Source organism: Phoenix dactylifera, chromosome 2, assembly GCF_051530095.1.
Source record: "Phoenix dactylifera cultivar Ajwa chromosome 2, Ajwa_hap1_PhDact_Kaust_v1.1, whole genome shotgun sequence".
NCBI lineage: Eukaryota > Viridiplantae > Streptophyta > Magnoliopsida > Arecales > Arecaceae > Phoenix > Phoenix dactylifera.
The window spans coordinates 44,533,646-44,549,868 of NC_143191.1; the positions used below are offsets into that span (position 1 = coordinate 44,533,646).

At 40.3% G+C, this 16,223-nt stretch overlaps 2 protein-coding genes across 4 annotated transcripts; both read left to right on the top strand.

Annotated features, from left to right (window-relative positions):
* The first annotated feature begins 4,781 nt into the window (after positions 1-4,781).
* On the top strand, positions 4,782-10,616 carry PGR3 (proton gradient regulation 3). 3 transcript variants are annotated; one of them, XR_015975681.2, is made up of 3 exons: positions 4,782-8,288; positions 9,986-10,120; positions 10,235-10,615. XR_015975681.2 is itself a non-coding variant. In XM_088716572.2 (2 exons), the coding sequence occupies exons 1-2, from the start codon at positions 5,048-5,050 to the stop codon at positions 10,027-10,029; spliced, it is 3,285 nt and encodes a 1,094-aa protein (XP_088572698.2). In that variant the 5' UTR covers positions 4,782-5,047; the 3' UTR covers positions 10,030-10,616. The 3 variants fall into 3 exon arrangements, 1 of the variants encoding a protein (XP_088572698.2); XR_015975682.2 differs by lacking the exon at positions 10,235-10,615 and adding an exon at positions 8,893-9,818 and having other exon boundaries at positions 9,986-10,015; XM_088716572.2 differs by having other exon boundaries at positions 9,986-10,616.
* Positions 10,617-12,830: 2,214 nt separating this feature from the next.
* LOC103707453 (uncharacterized) lies at positions 12,831-15,685 on the top strand. The gene is made up of 4 exons (XM_008791950.6): positions 12,831-13,732; positions 14,413-14,483; positions 14,603-14,831; positions 14,925-15,685. The coding sequence occupies exons 1-4, from the start codon at positions 13,598-13,600 to the stop codon at positions 15,117-15,119; spliced, it is 630 nt and encodes a 209-aa protein (XP_008790172.3). The 5' UTR covers positions 12,831-13,597; the 3' UTR covers positions 15,120-15,685.
* The last annotated feature ends 538 nt before the right edge of the window (positions 15,686-16,223 follow it).

The window sequence follows — 16,223 nt, forward strand, 5'->3', positions numbered from 1 at the left end:
AAAATCGTTTCTCTACAATGATAAACAACTCCAATGTGATAATGGTGGTGAATATCTCTCAAACCAATTTCAAGATTTTCTTCATAAATGTGGTATCCATCAATGCCTTTCATATCCTTATACTTCTCAGCAAAATAGTTTGGCTAAAAGAAAACACAGACATATTATGGAAGTCGGTCTCTCACTTTTAGCTCAATCACATTTACCTACAAAATTCTGGGTTGATGCCTTTATGACAGCTGTGTACCTTATTAATAGGTTTCTCACACCTATATAGACTAATACGTCTTCCTATGCAAAATTGATTGAGAAAAACCTAGAGTATTCTTTAATGAGGACCTTCGGATGTGCCTATTACCCATTATTGAGACCCTACACGAATCACAAGCTAGCCTTCAGGATAAACAATGCATTTTTCTTGGATATTCCTCCCACCATCACGGCTATCGATGCTTAGACCCAATCTCTCAAAATACACATCACTCGCATTGTGGCCTTCGATGAGCAAAACTTACCAGCAAAAGGATGGACCTCCTTTGCTACACCGAATGCCTCCGTGCCAGGTATGTCCTCTGACCTTTCACCCTTTTACTCTCAAATTAATATACTGCTTAATCAGCCTCCAGAGGAAGAACCATCTTCACTAACTCAAATGTCACCCACTTTGTCTTCGACAACCCATACCAGACACCCACCTGAACCAAGTCCTCCACCAGCAACCGCTTCCCCCTTATCTATAATTATGCCCGAAACCGAACCTCCTGAGGTACCCAATGCGACCCAACATCAAATGTTGACCCGATCCCGAACTGGTTCTATTTGACCCAAATAATTTCCTGATTTCCAAATGTTCTATGCCTCTAATCATCCTGTACATGCATATAACAGTGTGCTTAATATTGTTAAACCCACTACCTTTTCTCAAGTTGTTTTGTCTCAAGAGTGGCAGAATGCTATGCAATTGGAATATGATGCACTGATAGCTAATGATACATGGGATCTCGTCCCTTGGCCTGCTAGTCACAACATCATTTGCACCAAATGAGTTTACAAAATAAAATAGAAGGCAGATAGAAGTGTTGATCGTTACAAGGTGAGATTGGTTGCCAAAGATTTTCAACAAGTAGATGGTGTGGACTTTACTGAAATGTTTAGTCCGGTAATCAAACCGGCAACTGTGTGTGTGGTTCTTTATCTCTCTGTTTCTTTTGGTTGGCCTATTTTGCAGTATGATGTTTCCAATGCTTTCCTTCATAGAAATCTTGAAGAAGAAGTTTTTATCGAGCAACCACAAGGCTTTCTCGATCCTGCTACTCCTAATCATGTCTGTCGCCTAAAAAAGGCACTGTATGGCCTCAAGCAAGCCCAAGAGCATGGTTTCTTAGACTTTCTAATAGTCTACTGGATCTTGGTTTTCAAGGTTCTTTAGTTGACAGCTCTCTGTTTACTTATCACCATGGGCAGATACATATCTTTATACTAATTTATGTTGATGACTTGCTGATTACTGGCTCTTGTCCTAAGTTCATTTAAGCTGTAACTGAACAACTTCAGCAAGATTTTGCACTCAAAACTCTCGGCAACCTTGGATATTTTCTTAGAATTGAAGCCTCTTGGGACTCTAATGGTCTTCATCTATGACAAATCAAGTATATCCTGGATATTTTGCATTGGTCAAGAATGATTGGGGTGAAACCATACCCTGCCCTATGTGTATCTGGTGAAAAATTATCTCTTGGTCATGATGAACCCGTGGAAGATGCTACGACTTACAGGCAAATAGTCGAGGCACTTCAGTACTACACTTTTACTCGCCCTGAATTTGCCTATTCAATCAACCAACTCTATCAACATCTTCATTCTCCAACTGCTATTCATTGAAAATCTGTTAAAAAGGTTTTGCGTTATCTTAAAGGCACTATTGAACATGGTTTGTATTTCAGCAAGGGTCCTCTAACTCTTAATGCATACTGTGATTCGAACTGGGCTGGTGACCCATCTGATCGACGGTCCACTACCGGCTATGGTATTTTCTTTGGTCCTTGCTTAATCTCGTGGTGTGCCAAGAAGCAGAGTGTTGTCGCTTGATCAACTACGGAAGCCGAATATCTGGCTCTTGCAATGGTGGTGGCTGAACTTTATTGGATTCGCATGTTACTAAAGGACTTGCACCTTCCACTTCTTTCACCAACAACTGTTTGGTGTGATAATCAAAGTGCCATTGCACTTGCTGCCCATCCAGTTTATCATACTCGTACGAAACATATTGAGGTGGATTTTCATTTTATTAGAGAGAAGGTGGTAAACGAGGATGTTTGTATTCAGTACATCTCTACCGTGGATCAAGTTGGTGACATTTTCACAAAAGGCCTCACATCCTCCCGATTTCAGTTGTTGAAGGACAAGCTCATGGTTTGTAACCTCCCCATTTGCTTGGGGGGGGGGGGGGGTTGTTAGACAACAACCTTCCATTTTAGTTTCTGGTTTAGATGAGGATGCCAGCATAGAGATTGATCAAGTCTACCAATTCTAGCTGTATGATTACTATATCAAAGGATGTAGCGCAGCTGTAGGATTATTTTTAGGAATCTTCTAGCTGTATGATTGCTATATCAAAAGATGTATATTTGGAATGTATTCTTAATCTATAAATGACTTTATATATAAAAAGAGAATGAATATATAGCTTTGGTACGATTGACCAAGCCCTTCTTCTCAAATCTTTCACAAACACTGCTGCTCGCGTTCCTATGGACTCTATTCATCAAGCACTTACCTCGGTGCATCGTTATAGAAACGAACAGTTATGATTGGTGGCGTGCATGGTCACATGATGCACAATATGTAGGATATAATTTTTTCCAAAAAAGAGACACTCCAAACAGCTAAGTTGTTGGAGTTTTAATTAAAAAAACTAAATTTTAGTCGCTTCAAATACTTTAAAATGCCTTTTTTTTGAGATACGTCTTTCGAAAGAGCTGTGACTTTTTGAAAGAGAATATTGATTTCTGAAAAGATACGGTATTTTTGAAACATTATATATATTTAATGTTTGATTTTCTAGATAGAATTTATAAATAGACTCCTCTGAGATTAATTCAAAAGCAATCCGATTTCTCTCATTCTCACTGATACTCTGTCTCCTAAGAGTTTTTTTACAGATAGAGAGTTTTTCCACCCTTCAACTGTAACAACCTAGGACCTTATCCAAAATGGCTAGCCAGAAGTTATTGTTTGGGTTTCTTGATCCTGTATAAGTACCCAAGATCTACCCAGCGAATAACCAATGTGGGACTAAACACACGCCCGCATGGGTCCTCACATACTTCCCCCGTTCAAGCCCTGACGTCCTCGTCAGGCTAAGGGTTCAAATCCATTCAAATCTAATCACAAACACCACGATCGGTACGTGGTCAACCCCAATGGATCCGTGCTGCAGTGTCCCCTAGTCCACATAAGTTATGGGCCGGGTCCGCTCTGATACTATTTGTAACAACCCAGGACCTCACCCAAAATGGCTAGCCGGAAGTTATTGTTTGGGTTCCTTGATCCTGTATAAGTACCCAAGATCTACCCAGCGAATAACCGATGTGGGACCAAACACACGCCCGCACAGGTCCTCACATCAACTTTCTATTCTTTTTTATTTTTTGGACATATGAAGGAGTCGACCGATCAAGCCTCCACAATGATTGTACTCGTTAAAGGATGATCCTAAGTCGGATTGTTGTACTTTAGGGACGACATCGCTGCAGACTTGTGCGCAGAAGGCGAATCACGTTTTTAAGGCAGTATATATCATACGCCTTGATCCAAAGAAGCTCTTTCCAATCACCTAATTTTATTCTAATAAATTATTTTTTATAAAATTTTTATAAATTAAAAATATAGAAGTTTTTAGGCAATGTTTCCAAACATAAATAACTGCGGCTCGATAGATGTAATGCATGACAAGTTACAATATAATTTGATAAATTTTTCTGAATGACGAGCTTAACATCAAATTTGATTAAAAATAGTACCATTTCAATCTCTATCTCCATCGCGAGGGTGACAAAGCAGAGGATTGGATGGCCAAGAACTATCAGGATTTGCCATGTCCTCATGTTCTTGTTTCTGTTTGCATGATAGTCTGTGACTGCGTTCCCCTGATGCTTGCCGTCCAGCTGCTCTGCTATTTTTTCTTTTCACGTAACTTTTTTTTTGTTTTTTGTTTTTTTTGCTGAAAAAAAAGGGGTAGAGGGAGGAAGGGACAAGCCCACCCCCGCGTAGCAGCCCCACTGGGCCCCCGCCCCGCCAGGAGAATGTTTGATGCAGGCAGAAATGGCCGTGTGTTGGGCACCCGACCCGTTTTACTCATACCCTCCCTACCCGTAGGCCCGGCTCAGCTACTCCTCTGAGCTCTGGCTCGAGTCCCACGTGTGAGTACGTCAGACCCGGCACCACCCCGGCTACTAGCGGTTCAAGAGCGGTCCAACACCACAAGTCCAAGCAGTGGCCAAAGTAGTGAGCTCCGGTCTACAATTTAATCATCGCCGCAGCGATTCGAACTTGGGACCTTGTGGTTAGAATTGCTGCCCAGTACCATTAGGCCACCATCTTGGTGGCACGTAACTTTCTTTTCTGCTTGCCGATATTTGTCTCCTTTATATCCCAAAAAAAGAAGAAAAAAAAAATCTGTGACTCCAGAACGAATGGTCGGAGTCGTTGGGAGGTAACTACACGGACAGGTGAACTGAACCCAGAACGATAGAATCCAAATATCGGCGGATGGCGAACAAAGCACCACAAATTCATTCGCAAAACCTCACTTGCCCATTCTCAAAGCTTGGAAGGGAAACACAGCACTCATGGGCGTTCGCGTCACCCCTTCTCAGGCTTTCTCAGCACCCAAGAGGGCAGGTGAGGGGATGCAAAACTCCTTTCTTTCGCCTTGTGTATATGTCTGTGATGCTTATTGGTTTTAGTCTAGAGAAAGGATTGGTATGTGATAGAGATAATACCATAGAAGAAACGGAGATTTTTTTTTTACTTCAAGAAATTTTCAATGGCTTCGAGCGTTATAGAGCTCGGCTACTCCAGTATTTGTTGTAGCAATCGCAAGGGTCTCGAAACCAATGGCGAGACTGCAGCTTTCGGTCACTTGGCTCTGTTCAGCAGGCGAAAAATTAGGATCTCAAATCTATTCCCATCATCCGGTCCTTTCATCTACCGTTGCGAATTCAAGAAAAACCATCTCATTCTTCGTCGGTTTGGCGGGACAAACTCCCACGGCATCAGAGTGAAGAAGAAACAGGAAGATGGTGTGAATTCGGATAATGTCGTCTATATTCTCAAGTCGATTTCGGACCCAGTCCGGGCGCTGTCGATCTTCAAGTCGATAGCGCAGCAGCCCGAGATCGTTCACACGACCGAGTCCTACAATTACATGCTTGAATTCTTGAGGATTCATGGTAGAGTGGAAGACATGGCTCTGGTGTTTGACTTAATGCAGCAACAAATTGTAAAGAGGAACACAACCACCTTCTTGACGATCTTTAAAGCTTTCCGCATCCGAGGAGGACTCCGGAGTGCCCCCTTTGCTCTGTCAAGGATGAGGGAAGCAGGATTTGTGTTGAATGCATTTTCTTATAATGGTTTGATACATTTCCTTCTCCAATCCGGTTTTGTCAGGGAGGCCATGGAAGTTTATGGGGAAATGATATCGGAAGGGATAACACCAAGTCTGAAGACTTATTCTGCTCTCATGGTGGCGCTAGGGAAGAGGAGGGGTACCGAAGCTGTGCTGAGGCTTTTGAGTGAGATGGAAGGTTTGGGATTGAGACCGAATGTGTACACTTTCACCATTTGCATCCGGGTGCTTGGTCAAGCAGGAAAGATCGATGAAGCTTATGGGCTTCTGAGGAGAATGGAGGAAGAGGGGTGCCGACCTGATGTCGTGACTTTTACTGTACTTATAGAAGTTCTCTGTGAAGCTGGGCAGCTCGATAGAGCCAAGGAGTTGTTCTGGGAGATGAAGTCAAGTGATCAGAAACCCGATAGGGTGACTTACATTACGTTGCTGGACAAGTTTGGAGACACTGGTGATTTGGAATCAGTGTGGGAGTTTTGGAGGGAATTGGAAGCTGATGGCTATGATGCCGATGTTGTTATTTTTACTGCTGTTATAAATGCTTTGTGCAAAGAAGGGAGGATCGAAGAAGCTTCTGAAATGTTGGGTGTAATGGGAAAGAAGGGCATATCACCTAACCTGCAGACCTATAACACACTGATCAGTGGTCTCCTGAGAGCAAATAGATTGGATGAAGCTGAAGAGCTCTTTAATCATGTGGATGCTCAGGGACTGAAACCATCTGCTTACACCTATATCCTTTTCATTGATTACTATGGGAAGTGTGGAGAGTTCGAGAAAGCTTTCAGTATGTATGAGATTATGAAGAGTCAGGGGGTTGTTCCAGATATTGTTGCCTGCAATGCATGTTTGTATGGTCTCGCTGAGTCAGGAAGGCTTGGACAGGCAAAAGAAGTTTTCTATGAACTAAGAGCTGTTGGACTCTCTCCAGATGCTATCACCTATAATATGATGATTAAATGCTGCAATAAGGCTGGGAAAGTTGATGAAGCTGTGAAGATATTCTCTGAGATGATAGAAAGTGGGTGCAAACCGGATGAGATTACAGTCAACTCTCTGATCAATGCGCTCTACAAGGCAGGAAGAGAGGATGAAGCTTGGAAACTGTTCCACAGAATGAAGGAGCTGAATCTTGAGCCCACTGTGGTGACCTACAACACCCTATTGGCAGGACTGGGAAAGGAGGGTAGAGTTCAAGAGGTGATGGATTTGTTTCGGGAAATGAGCAGTCACAATTGTCCTCCAAATACAATAACTTACAACACTCTGCTGGATTGTCTCTCCAAAAATGGGGAAGTGGATCTTGCCTTGGACATTCTTTACGGGATGACAGAGAAGGACTGTATGCCTGACCTTTTATCTTACAACACTGTGATATATGGTTTAGCTACAGAAGATAGAGTTAATGAAGCATTGTGGCTCTTTCATCAGATGAGAAAAGTTTGCATACCTGATTTTGTAACTTTGTGCAGCATCCTTCCAAGTTTCATTAAAAATGGACAGACAAAGAATGCTTTGCAAATCACCAAAGAATATATTATGCAGCCCGATGCTCAGAGAGATAGGTTCTCCTGGGAAGCTCTAATGGAAGGGATATTAGGTGAAGCTGGATATGATCAGTCAGTTAAATTTTCTGAATTGATTGCTACAAGTGGTGCTTATCAAAATGACTACTTATTATGCCCTCTGATTAAGTTTCTCTGTAAGCATAAGAAAGCTGTTGATGCACACAAACTATTTGAGAAATTCAAGAGCTATGGAATATCACCAACCATGGAAGCATATAATCTTCTTATCACTGGACTCCTAGAATCCCATTTTATGGAGATTGCTCAAGGTCTTTTCATGGAAATGAAAAAGGTTGGCTGTACTCCAGATGTTTTCACCTACAATGCATTAATGGATGCTTTGGGGAAGTCTATGCGGATTGAGCAGATGTTGATGTTGTATGAGGAGATGCGTGCAAGGGGATGTGAACCGAACAACATAACCTACAATATAGTCATTTCAGGCCTTGTCAAGTCTAAAAGATTAGATCAGGCTATTGATTTCTACTATGATTTGATTAGTAGAGATTTCTCACCCACCCCATGTACATATGGTCCTCTTATTGATGGGCTCTTGAAATCGGGAAAGATGAATGAGGCAGAAGACATGTTCAATGAGATGGTGGACTATGGATGCAAGCCTAACAGTGCAATCTATAATATTCTTATAAATGGATTTGGGAAGGCTGGTGATGCAGAAAAGGCTTGCAAATGGTATGAAAGGATGGTCAGGGAGGGAATTAGGCCAGATGTGAAGTCCTACACCATCCTTATCGATACCCTTTGCATGGTGGGTAGAGCAGATGATGCTCTCTCCTATTTCGAAGAACTGATGGAAACTGGACTTGAGCCTGACTTGATCGCATATAATTTAATGATTAATGGTCTTGGGAAATCTCAGAGATTAGACGAAGCCATTGCTCTTTTCAATGAAATGCAAAATAGGGGAATTTTTCCTGACCTGTATACATACAATTCCTTAATTCTCAACCTTGGGAAGGCAGGGAAGTTAGCTGAAGCTGGAAAGATGTATGAAGAACTCCAACTCAAAGGGTTCCAGCCTAATGTTTTTACATACAACGCTCTTATTCGAGGTTATAGTGCATCAGGTAATACTGACAATGCATATTCTGTCTATAAAAACATGATGGTTGAAGGGTGCAGCCCCAATTCAGGGACGTTTTCACAACTTCCTAATGAATCATGACACGTAAGCTAGAACTTGTCTACATGTATCCCATTTTTTTGTACATTAGAAATTTATTCAGGGAAAGAACTCCTCGGTGAGTACTGGCGATTAATGCTGTAACAAATCAAATAGTGTGAATGAGTTTTTTGAAATTTAAACCTCATTTCACCTTTTCAATTATTCCCTCCCTCTTTTTGGAGGTAAAATAACTCTATGTAGTCTTTGATAAACTTCTCTTTTACATTTCTTGAGTTGCAATGTTTCATGTCACAGGCTTTCCTTGGACTCTAAATTGATAGTATATACTTATGATAGATAAGATCAATCAACTTTTACTTATAGTACTAATTTGATTTAACACTTATTCATAGTCATTTGAGAAGTGACTTAAAAACAGTCCTTTCTTTGCAACATAATGATCTTCTCCTGCATACAGAACAGAAGCTATTTCTTTCATGAAAACTACATATTAGAAGATTTGAACGCATGTAAGTCTTAGAATCTCTTCCAAAATTTTCTGAAAGGTCTGAATATCTGGTTCTAGCTCTTTGGAACTAAGGGTGTAGGCGGAAAGAAAAAAGAAGAGTTTATTGCTGCTCACTTGGAAGAACAAACAATCAACCCAAGACATGGTAATCACGTTTTCTGCTTTGTTTTTTTATGTATCTTCAGATTTAAAAGAACAAAGTTTATGGAGATAATTAGACAAATAAGTTCGTTCGGAACTTTGATACTGCATTCTGTTATATTTAGAGGAATCAACAATATCCATATTTTATTCCTAATTGGAACAATATGAATGTCCATTCTATCCTTTCAAATGAAGACAGGTTCCTTCTAATGGCAGCTGGGCGACTTGCCAGATTGGCTTCTTGAAACTGTATGATGGTCACCTTGCATTTGTGATGTAATCTCCTCTCTTTTGGCGGAATGGTCTTTGCGTCAAAGAACATGATTTTCTGTATGCAATCCTTGCTTCTGATACCGTGACCTGACGCTTGCATCAGGTTTTGATCTTGCTGGACCGTGCAATTTCCTGCTATATCTATATGTGATTAGTAACTGTAGAATCTGATGATGCCCTCTCCCATGTCTCTATCAATGCATCGTGCCGTGTTAGCTGATAAAATGATTTCTTTCTTATCGTTTCTATTGGATGCTTAACTGGTGCTGCGTTGGAAGCTTATTCCTGTTTTTGTTGTGATACTTCTCCATGTCAGAGGGCATCAGTCGATTGCACCGGAACCCAATTGGGTTACACAAATCTTGGGCATGAAGTTTTTTTCTAACAGAATTATGGAAGTTGAGCGCGCATTTTGTTCTATCTTGTGTCAAGTACTTAATCCATGCATTGCTGATGCTACTCTGAAGTCCTTGTTTGCGCATCAACTCTTCTTCAGCTTTTCATGTAGCCAGGGTGGATTTATGGTTTACTTGGATGCCATGCTAGGTTCCTCCCTACTAATGTCATTGAGTTTGCAGAAACAAATAAATAGCAACTTAATGTTGGACTCTAGGTTTTGTGCTATTGAAATGTTTTTTTCCTTTATATTTAAAAAAAAATCAATTATCATGGCCCTGCAATGGCTTATTCTGGTTAAACTATTGACTTTGCAGGTATAACTAATCAAGAGGACTTTGTAGCAATTATCTTGATTTAGCCAGATTAAACCTTAGCCTAACATCTTGAGGTAACAAGAGTACAACAGGACTGACCACTAGTCAAGACATGCCCCTTGTTTGAGATTATAAGTATGGTGTCGATCTGGAATTAGTTAATTTTTCTTGGCATTATGTTTGACTTCTTATTTAAATTTTGTTTAAGATGAAATTCAGTTTACTTTTCGCATGCTTGAGTTGACGCAGTCGGCTGGACAAATTCGAGGGCGCCAAATTCCAGCAACGTGCAAGCAAAGAGATTTTTACGCAAGCGTCCAGAGACGGGGGATGGATTTCTCCGCCGACGACTGGAATCTTGGGACGTCTCGCCAGAATAATCGGCGAGGCATTCTATCCACTCGGGATCCGAGCGCCGAGGTAGATGCCACTTTTGCCGTGGATTCATCGACGCATGGATTACATTTCTCCGAGAACATCCCCCCAGGGCCTTAAACACATACTTTGGTGGAACACTATCTGGATTAGGGATGTAATCTAGCTAAATCGAGTCAAGTAGTTAGAGGCTCAAACTCGACTCGATTCGAAATACTCGAGCTCGAAACTTGATTTATGATCGAGGAAATTTTAATATTCAAGTTTCAGCTCGATTACCAATCGAGCTATACTCGAGCTTGAATTTAAATTTTGGTCATGATATTATATTTTAAATACTAAATTAATAATATATATATATATTTGATTAGACTTGTGAGATTTGGAGTCTAGTATTTTACTCTTCGAGCTCGATTCGAAAAACTATTCGAATCATTCGAGCTTAAAAAGAGTCTAAGTTGGGTTGAGCCCAGATCTAAGTCAAGCTCGAGCAATGCTCTTGATTTATTTCTAAATAATATCTTTGTCCCGAGGGGCTATAAAAAGCATGATTTGAAGGAGTTAGGGGAGTTTGGGGCTCCGCAGCATTTCCCTAAATATGGAATTTGATATTAAACCCTACAATTTGGGCCAGGCATTTATGCTTCCCCTTCCTCAAAATGGCCATCTTCCCTATTTCTCGTCAAACCTCTTGCCCATATCAGCTGTTCCCATCTTTCCCCTCTCTCCTCTAGCTCCAACCAAGGGTCCACATCAGATCAGATCAGTAAAGGCTGACAAGCTAAGAAACAGGCCCTTGGTTGGTGGTGGAGCCACAGGGTCTAATGGTCCCAAATGCCAATCCACCTTCAAGTCTAGTGTAGCGGGTCCTAAAAGAAAGTTACGAATCAAGCAACGGTGGCCCGTCACGGACACGTGTTAGTATAATTGATATTTACATAAGTGAATAAAAAAATCATTTTGATGAAAATTTTATAATTTTTATAAATCTTATGCAGATAAGATTCGGATTTAGTGTCCTTGTGAGGGAGATCATAGAAAAAAAAATGTTATAATATTTAGAGACCGTTCTTGCAATATTTAGAGGTTATTCTTTTTAGGGCCAAGGCAAAACAAGAAAACCTGGGCATAATCCAAGAGACTAAAAGATTTATTATCTAGCTTATATGTCAATAAATCTTTGCGACAAGAGTGTTTATGGAGTATCTAGTTTTGAGGCCAAATGTAATCACATGCTATCACACTTTCGAAATGATATTTTTTGGAGATCACAAAGGGAGGATATCAACATATCTGTTTCCTTCCAGGTATATGGCTCTTGGAGATATGATACATGGACTATGATGCAATAAATTGGGTACTGTTTTTCTTTAAAAAAAAATCACTATTTTACCACGCTATTCAATTTGATATAGAAGATTTAGATAAGCAATATATTTTGGGTTGATGCAAGAACCTCCATTTACAAAACGAATGAATAAGGGAAGCCCATTTGCATGATTTGCAAGCGTTAATCACCCCCAAAAAAACTGAAGAGTAGTTATTGTGCTGCATTATTATATGATGAGACTAGGAAAGTCTTAAAGAATCCATCGTCTTTGTGCCATATCAAAATGCAACCAAGCACCTACATGATGTTTTTATTACTTTCACCATCTTTAGATGTGATTTCACGTATTGCGTTTCTGATTGCAAATACGAAGAAGAGTCTCTAAAACAAGATATTGGAAAAATATAGCTTCTTTGGGAAAGAAAGGCTGAGGATCGACAACAATGGACTTTATTATACATCCTGAAATATTTATGCTGACATGAAAGTCACACTTTGGAGCGAGGAAGCCAAAAAAAAAAAAAAAAGGGTTGGAAGTCCTAAGTTTCATTTGCAGATTGGATGAAACAGGCCGCTTCTTTCCATAATTATAAATATACAAATCGTTTGAAGTCAGCTTTTACCTTCCTCACAAGCCCAAGCTTTTTGATGGAGGCCTCGGCCGTCTCCACGCTCCTTTCCAAGGCAAAGTTTCCAAAATAGCCCTACTGGCTTTGTTTTGCCTTTTCTCGTGCAGTCCATTTCACATGACGCTCAAAGCTCTATGGATCCTTTGAATGGGAGGGAAGGTCCTTTACCTGGTGCGGTGAACTATGGACAAATCCTCTCTTGGATTCTTCCACCTTTACGAAGGATGCTTTCCGTCCTTTCGTTATGCGTGGGGGATAGAGCAAGGACTTGGAGGTAGCCGGGAAGTCTTCCATTTCGTGATGCACGAGCGGAACTGATTAATTACCATTAGTAAATCTCCAAGCAAATAGGGTCCTCTCTGTGAATTTTGGTATATCATCAAGAGGAGAGGAGGAACTTTCTATGTGGGGCAAGAAAAGAATGAGAGGCTGCACCGATGCTCTCCCCTGTGCAAGAAAACCGAAAACTTTTAATAGAAGAGGGTATTTTAGTAAAGCTGTAATCCATTAACATAATAAAAGTCCCATCCACCACCATCACGAGAAGGGTCTACAAGGTACGAAGGCGAAGAGCTGCAGCATCAGAGAAGCAAGCTTCCACTTATCCCCTCCTCTGGTCTCACCCCAACCTACACCCCAATAGGGAAGAAACCATGAGAAGACCCAATCCCCCACCCTTGGCCGTGGATGGGAAGGAGACCTTGTCATCTCTCTCTACGTCTTTCTAGTGTCTTTGTGATGGCCCAAGTGGACCAGGATTTATGTGAGGAGAGAGAAAAAACAAAACAAAAGGGGGAGGTGCGGAGAAAAGGGGAAAGAAGGGGAGGAAGGAAAGGATAGGGGTCTTCATGGGTGTATCTTCCAACCAACCCATCCACATCTCTCCGCTCCTCCGGAAAACAAAAATAGAGAGAGAGAGAGACCAATGCCAGAAATGCCCCTCTGCAAGCCCAGGAAATCTACACCTCCATCAAAGCTTAAAAAAAAAAAAACCTCTCCTTGTTCTCCAATTCCGGATTTATATGGGCCTCTTTCGGGTTTTGTCTTGGTCAGACCTTCCACACACAGGGAAAGAGAGAAAGAAAGAGAAAACAAGGGGAAGGAACCTTCCCCTTTCTCGCTCTATCTCTCGCTGCCCGCCTTTATATCTCCATTATCTCATCACAATCTCTTATTGGCACCACCTCTCATAAAAGTCTTCTCCTCCGCCTTTTGTCTCTCCATCTTTCCTTTTTGCTTTCTCTGTTCTGGTTCGGGAGAGAAGGGGGTGAGGAGAAGATGATGAGGAAGGGGAGAAGGGTTCCTCTCGTGGAGTCGTCGCCGTCGTCTTCTTCGTACATGGCCGCTGGGGAGGAGGCCAGGGCCCGGTTCAAGTACCTGGGGTTGTTGCAGGAATATGAGGAGCTGGTAAAGGTGAGATCTTTTTTCTTCTTTGATTGATTAGATCTTTGGGTGTTGAGAGTTTCCCCGTGGACGAGATGCGTTTCTTGGGGTTCCTTTTTGTGGATTGCTTCTGATTTTCCTGATTTCTGGATATTTAGGGCTTATTTTCTTCCATGATTTGGGAGATCTAGGGTTGTTATTTTTGGTTTGAAATTGGTTCTTTTTGCTTATTATTCTTTTTTGATTTTAAGGGTCTAGGGTTTCTCTTTGGAGAGGGGTTTTTTCATATGTTTTCTTGGCTTTTAGGGATCTGGGGATGTTTCCTGCTTATTCTTGTTGATTTTATGGGTCCAGGTCGCTTGGATTGAGAGATCTAGGTTTTTATGATTCTTTTGTGGATGCGAGGGTTTGTTCGATATTTCCTTCCCTTCTGTTTCTAACTTTTAATTGGTTGGGTTATGTCTTAGGTTTTTTTGGCTAATTTTTGTTCAATTCGATTTTTATTCACTTTTTTCAAAGAATTTATTCACTTCTGTGGTGCCCCTTTTCCTTGAGCAGTAAAAGTTTTTTTTTAATATAAAAAGCCAGTCTTTTAATTTTTAATTTTTTTTGGTATCTCAATGGAAATTTTGTAATTTTTAAAAATTTATAAGATCTCTGAATAATTTGATTGCTCTTTTTCACAAACTAAATGTAATTTGTTTTCATAGGAAACTGAAGCAAAGAAGAAAAAATTGCAGCGGACCAAGCAGAAGAAACTCAGGCTCTTGGCTGAAGTCAAGTAATTTCTCTTCCCTCTATATCTCACCTTGCACACATTTATCTACCTCCCAATTTCCTAATTACATCTTAAGACTCTTCAAAAGTTCAAACTTTAATATTTTTAATTGGTTGTTTTAGATTCTTACGGAGAAAATACGGGAGTTTGTTAAAAAACCCTTCTCAGGCCACCCTATATAGACTCAAGAAGCAATCCCGCAAAATGCCGTCAACATCTGTTTGCATCTATGAACAGCCAAACCCAATTGTCGGAAGTGAAATACCTGCAAAAGATAGGAATCACAGAGTAGTGGAAGCTGCAGCTCCAAGCACTTCTACTGCAATTGATTTGAACCAGATCTCTTTACCGGTAATTGATTGGTTCCTCCTTTTATCAGAAACCTGAATGGATACACTTATGAAGGTTATTGAGGTTTGTTAACTTGGTATTTGTTAATTACAGAATGGTGAAGAAATGGAGGAGTTTCAGGTGGGGTGGGAGCCCCTGAAATTGGAGAAATCAAAGAGGAGTTCAACTGATGGCGAGGGAGGGGCTAATGATCTTAAGCTATCAATTTGTAGGGATGTTGGAAACAATTCAAACCGGGTGGGTAAGAGGAAAATTTCATGGCAAGATCAGGTAGCTCTCAGGGTTTGAAATTCTCTGCTATATCATGGGCGACAAAGTTAGTTCTTGTGCCTTTCCATCATCCGTCTCTTAAAAGGCACTTTTTATCAAATTTGGTTTGTAAAGGAGCAACTGAAGGGATATTTGTATTCCCATTATACATGAAACTTAATAGAGTTGCTGTAGAAATGATAGCATCTTCTCATTGACAACTACATTCTCCAACTATAGTTTGTGCAGAACCATTTATTCTTTACCATTTTATAAAAACAGGAGATTTTTTCAGGTGTTGGATGAAGATGTGGTTGGAAGAATCCGTGGCAAGATTGTAGTCAGTAACCTCGGGGAAAATTTGTGGAAATCATGATACTTTTGTTGGTTTGTGGTTTAGATAACCTGGCTTGATCGTTTGGTTTATAGATTGCTCTCTTTGGTTTATAGATTGCTCTCTTTGTTCCCATTGGGTTCAGATTTTCAGAATTATGGTATGGAAGTTTCGGACTATTTATGTGGCATTTTACCTTTGGCCACAGAATTTGTACTTCTTCGAACTGATTTATGGATACAATCTGAGACGTTATATTTTGTGTCAAAAAGCTGGGAGGGAGGCTTTACATGCTATGTGAATGTTCTGTTGGTGGTGCAGAGGCAATCTAGCTCAAGTTCTCTGTTTGCAATTTTTTTTTTGTTTCCATTCATTTTCATTCTCAGAATTGGGTCATCAAAGATTCAAAATGCATTTATCATATCATATCAGTCACAATTTAATTTGAAATTCTGCAGTACTAATCTATAGACCAAAACTGAAGAATCTCTCTACCCATGAGAGAGAGATTATGGTTTATATGGATGTTATCCTTTTTTAAGTCTTGGTAAAGGTTGCAGTGAAAAAGAAAAAAACAGAGAAATAAAAGATGCGATGCAGCCTGAATTCAATTTTACCTGTCCTAATTTTCAGACTCTTACAAAAATATTGTTTGATGAGACAACAATATTGGTTTTATAGAACAAAAATGCTGGAGCATTTCCTAGTTATTGTCTTTTGTAGATATTAGTTATTCAACTGCTCTAAGTTTTTTTTTTTAGTTTTACTTTTTTCTTCAATCTCTATTCTCTAATCGGAAGCAAGATTAA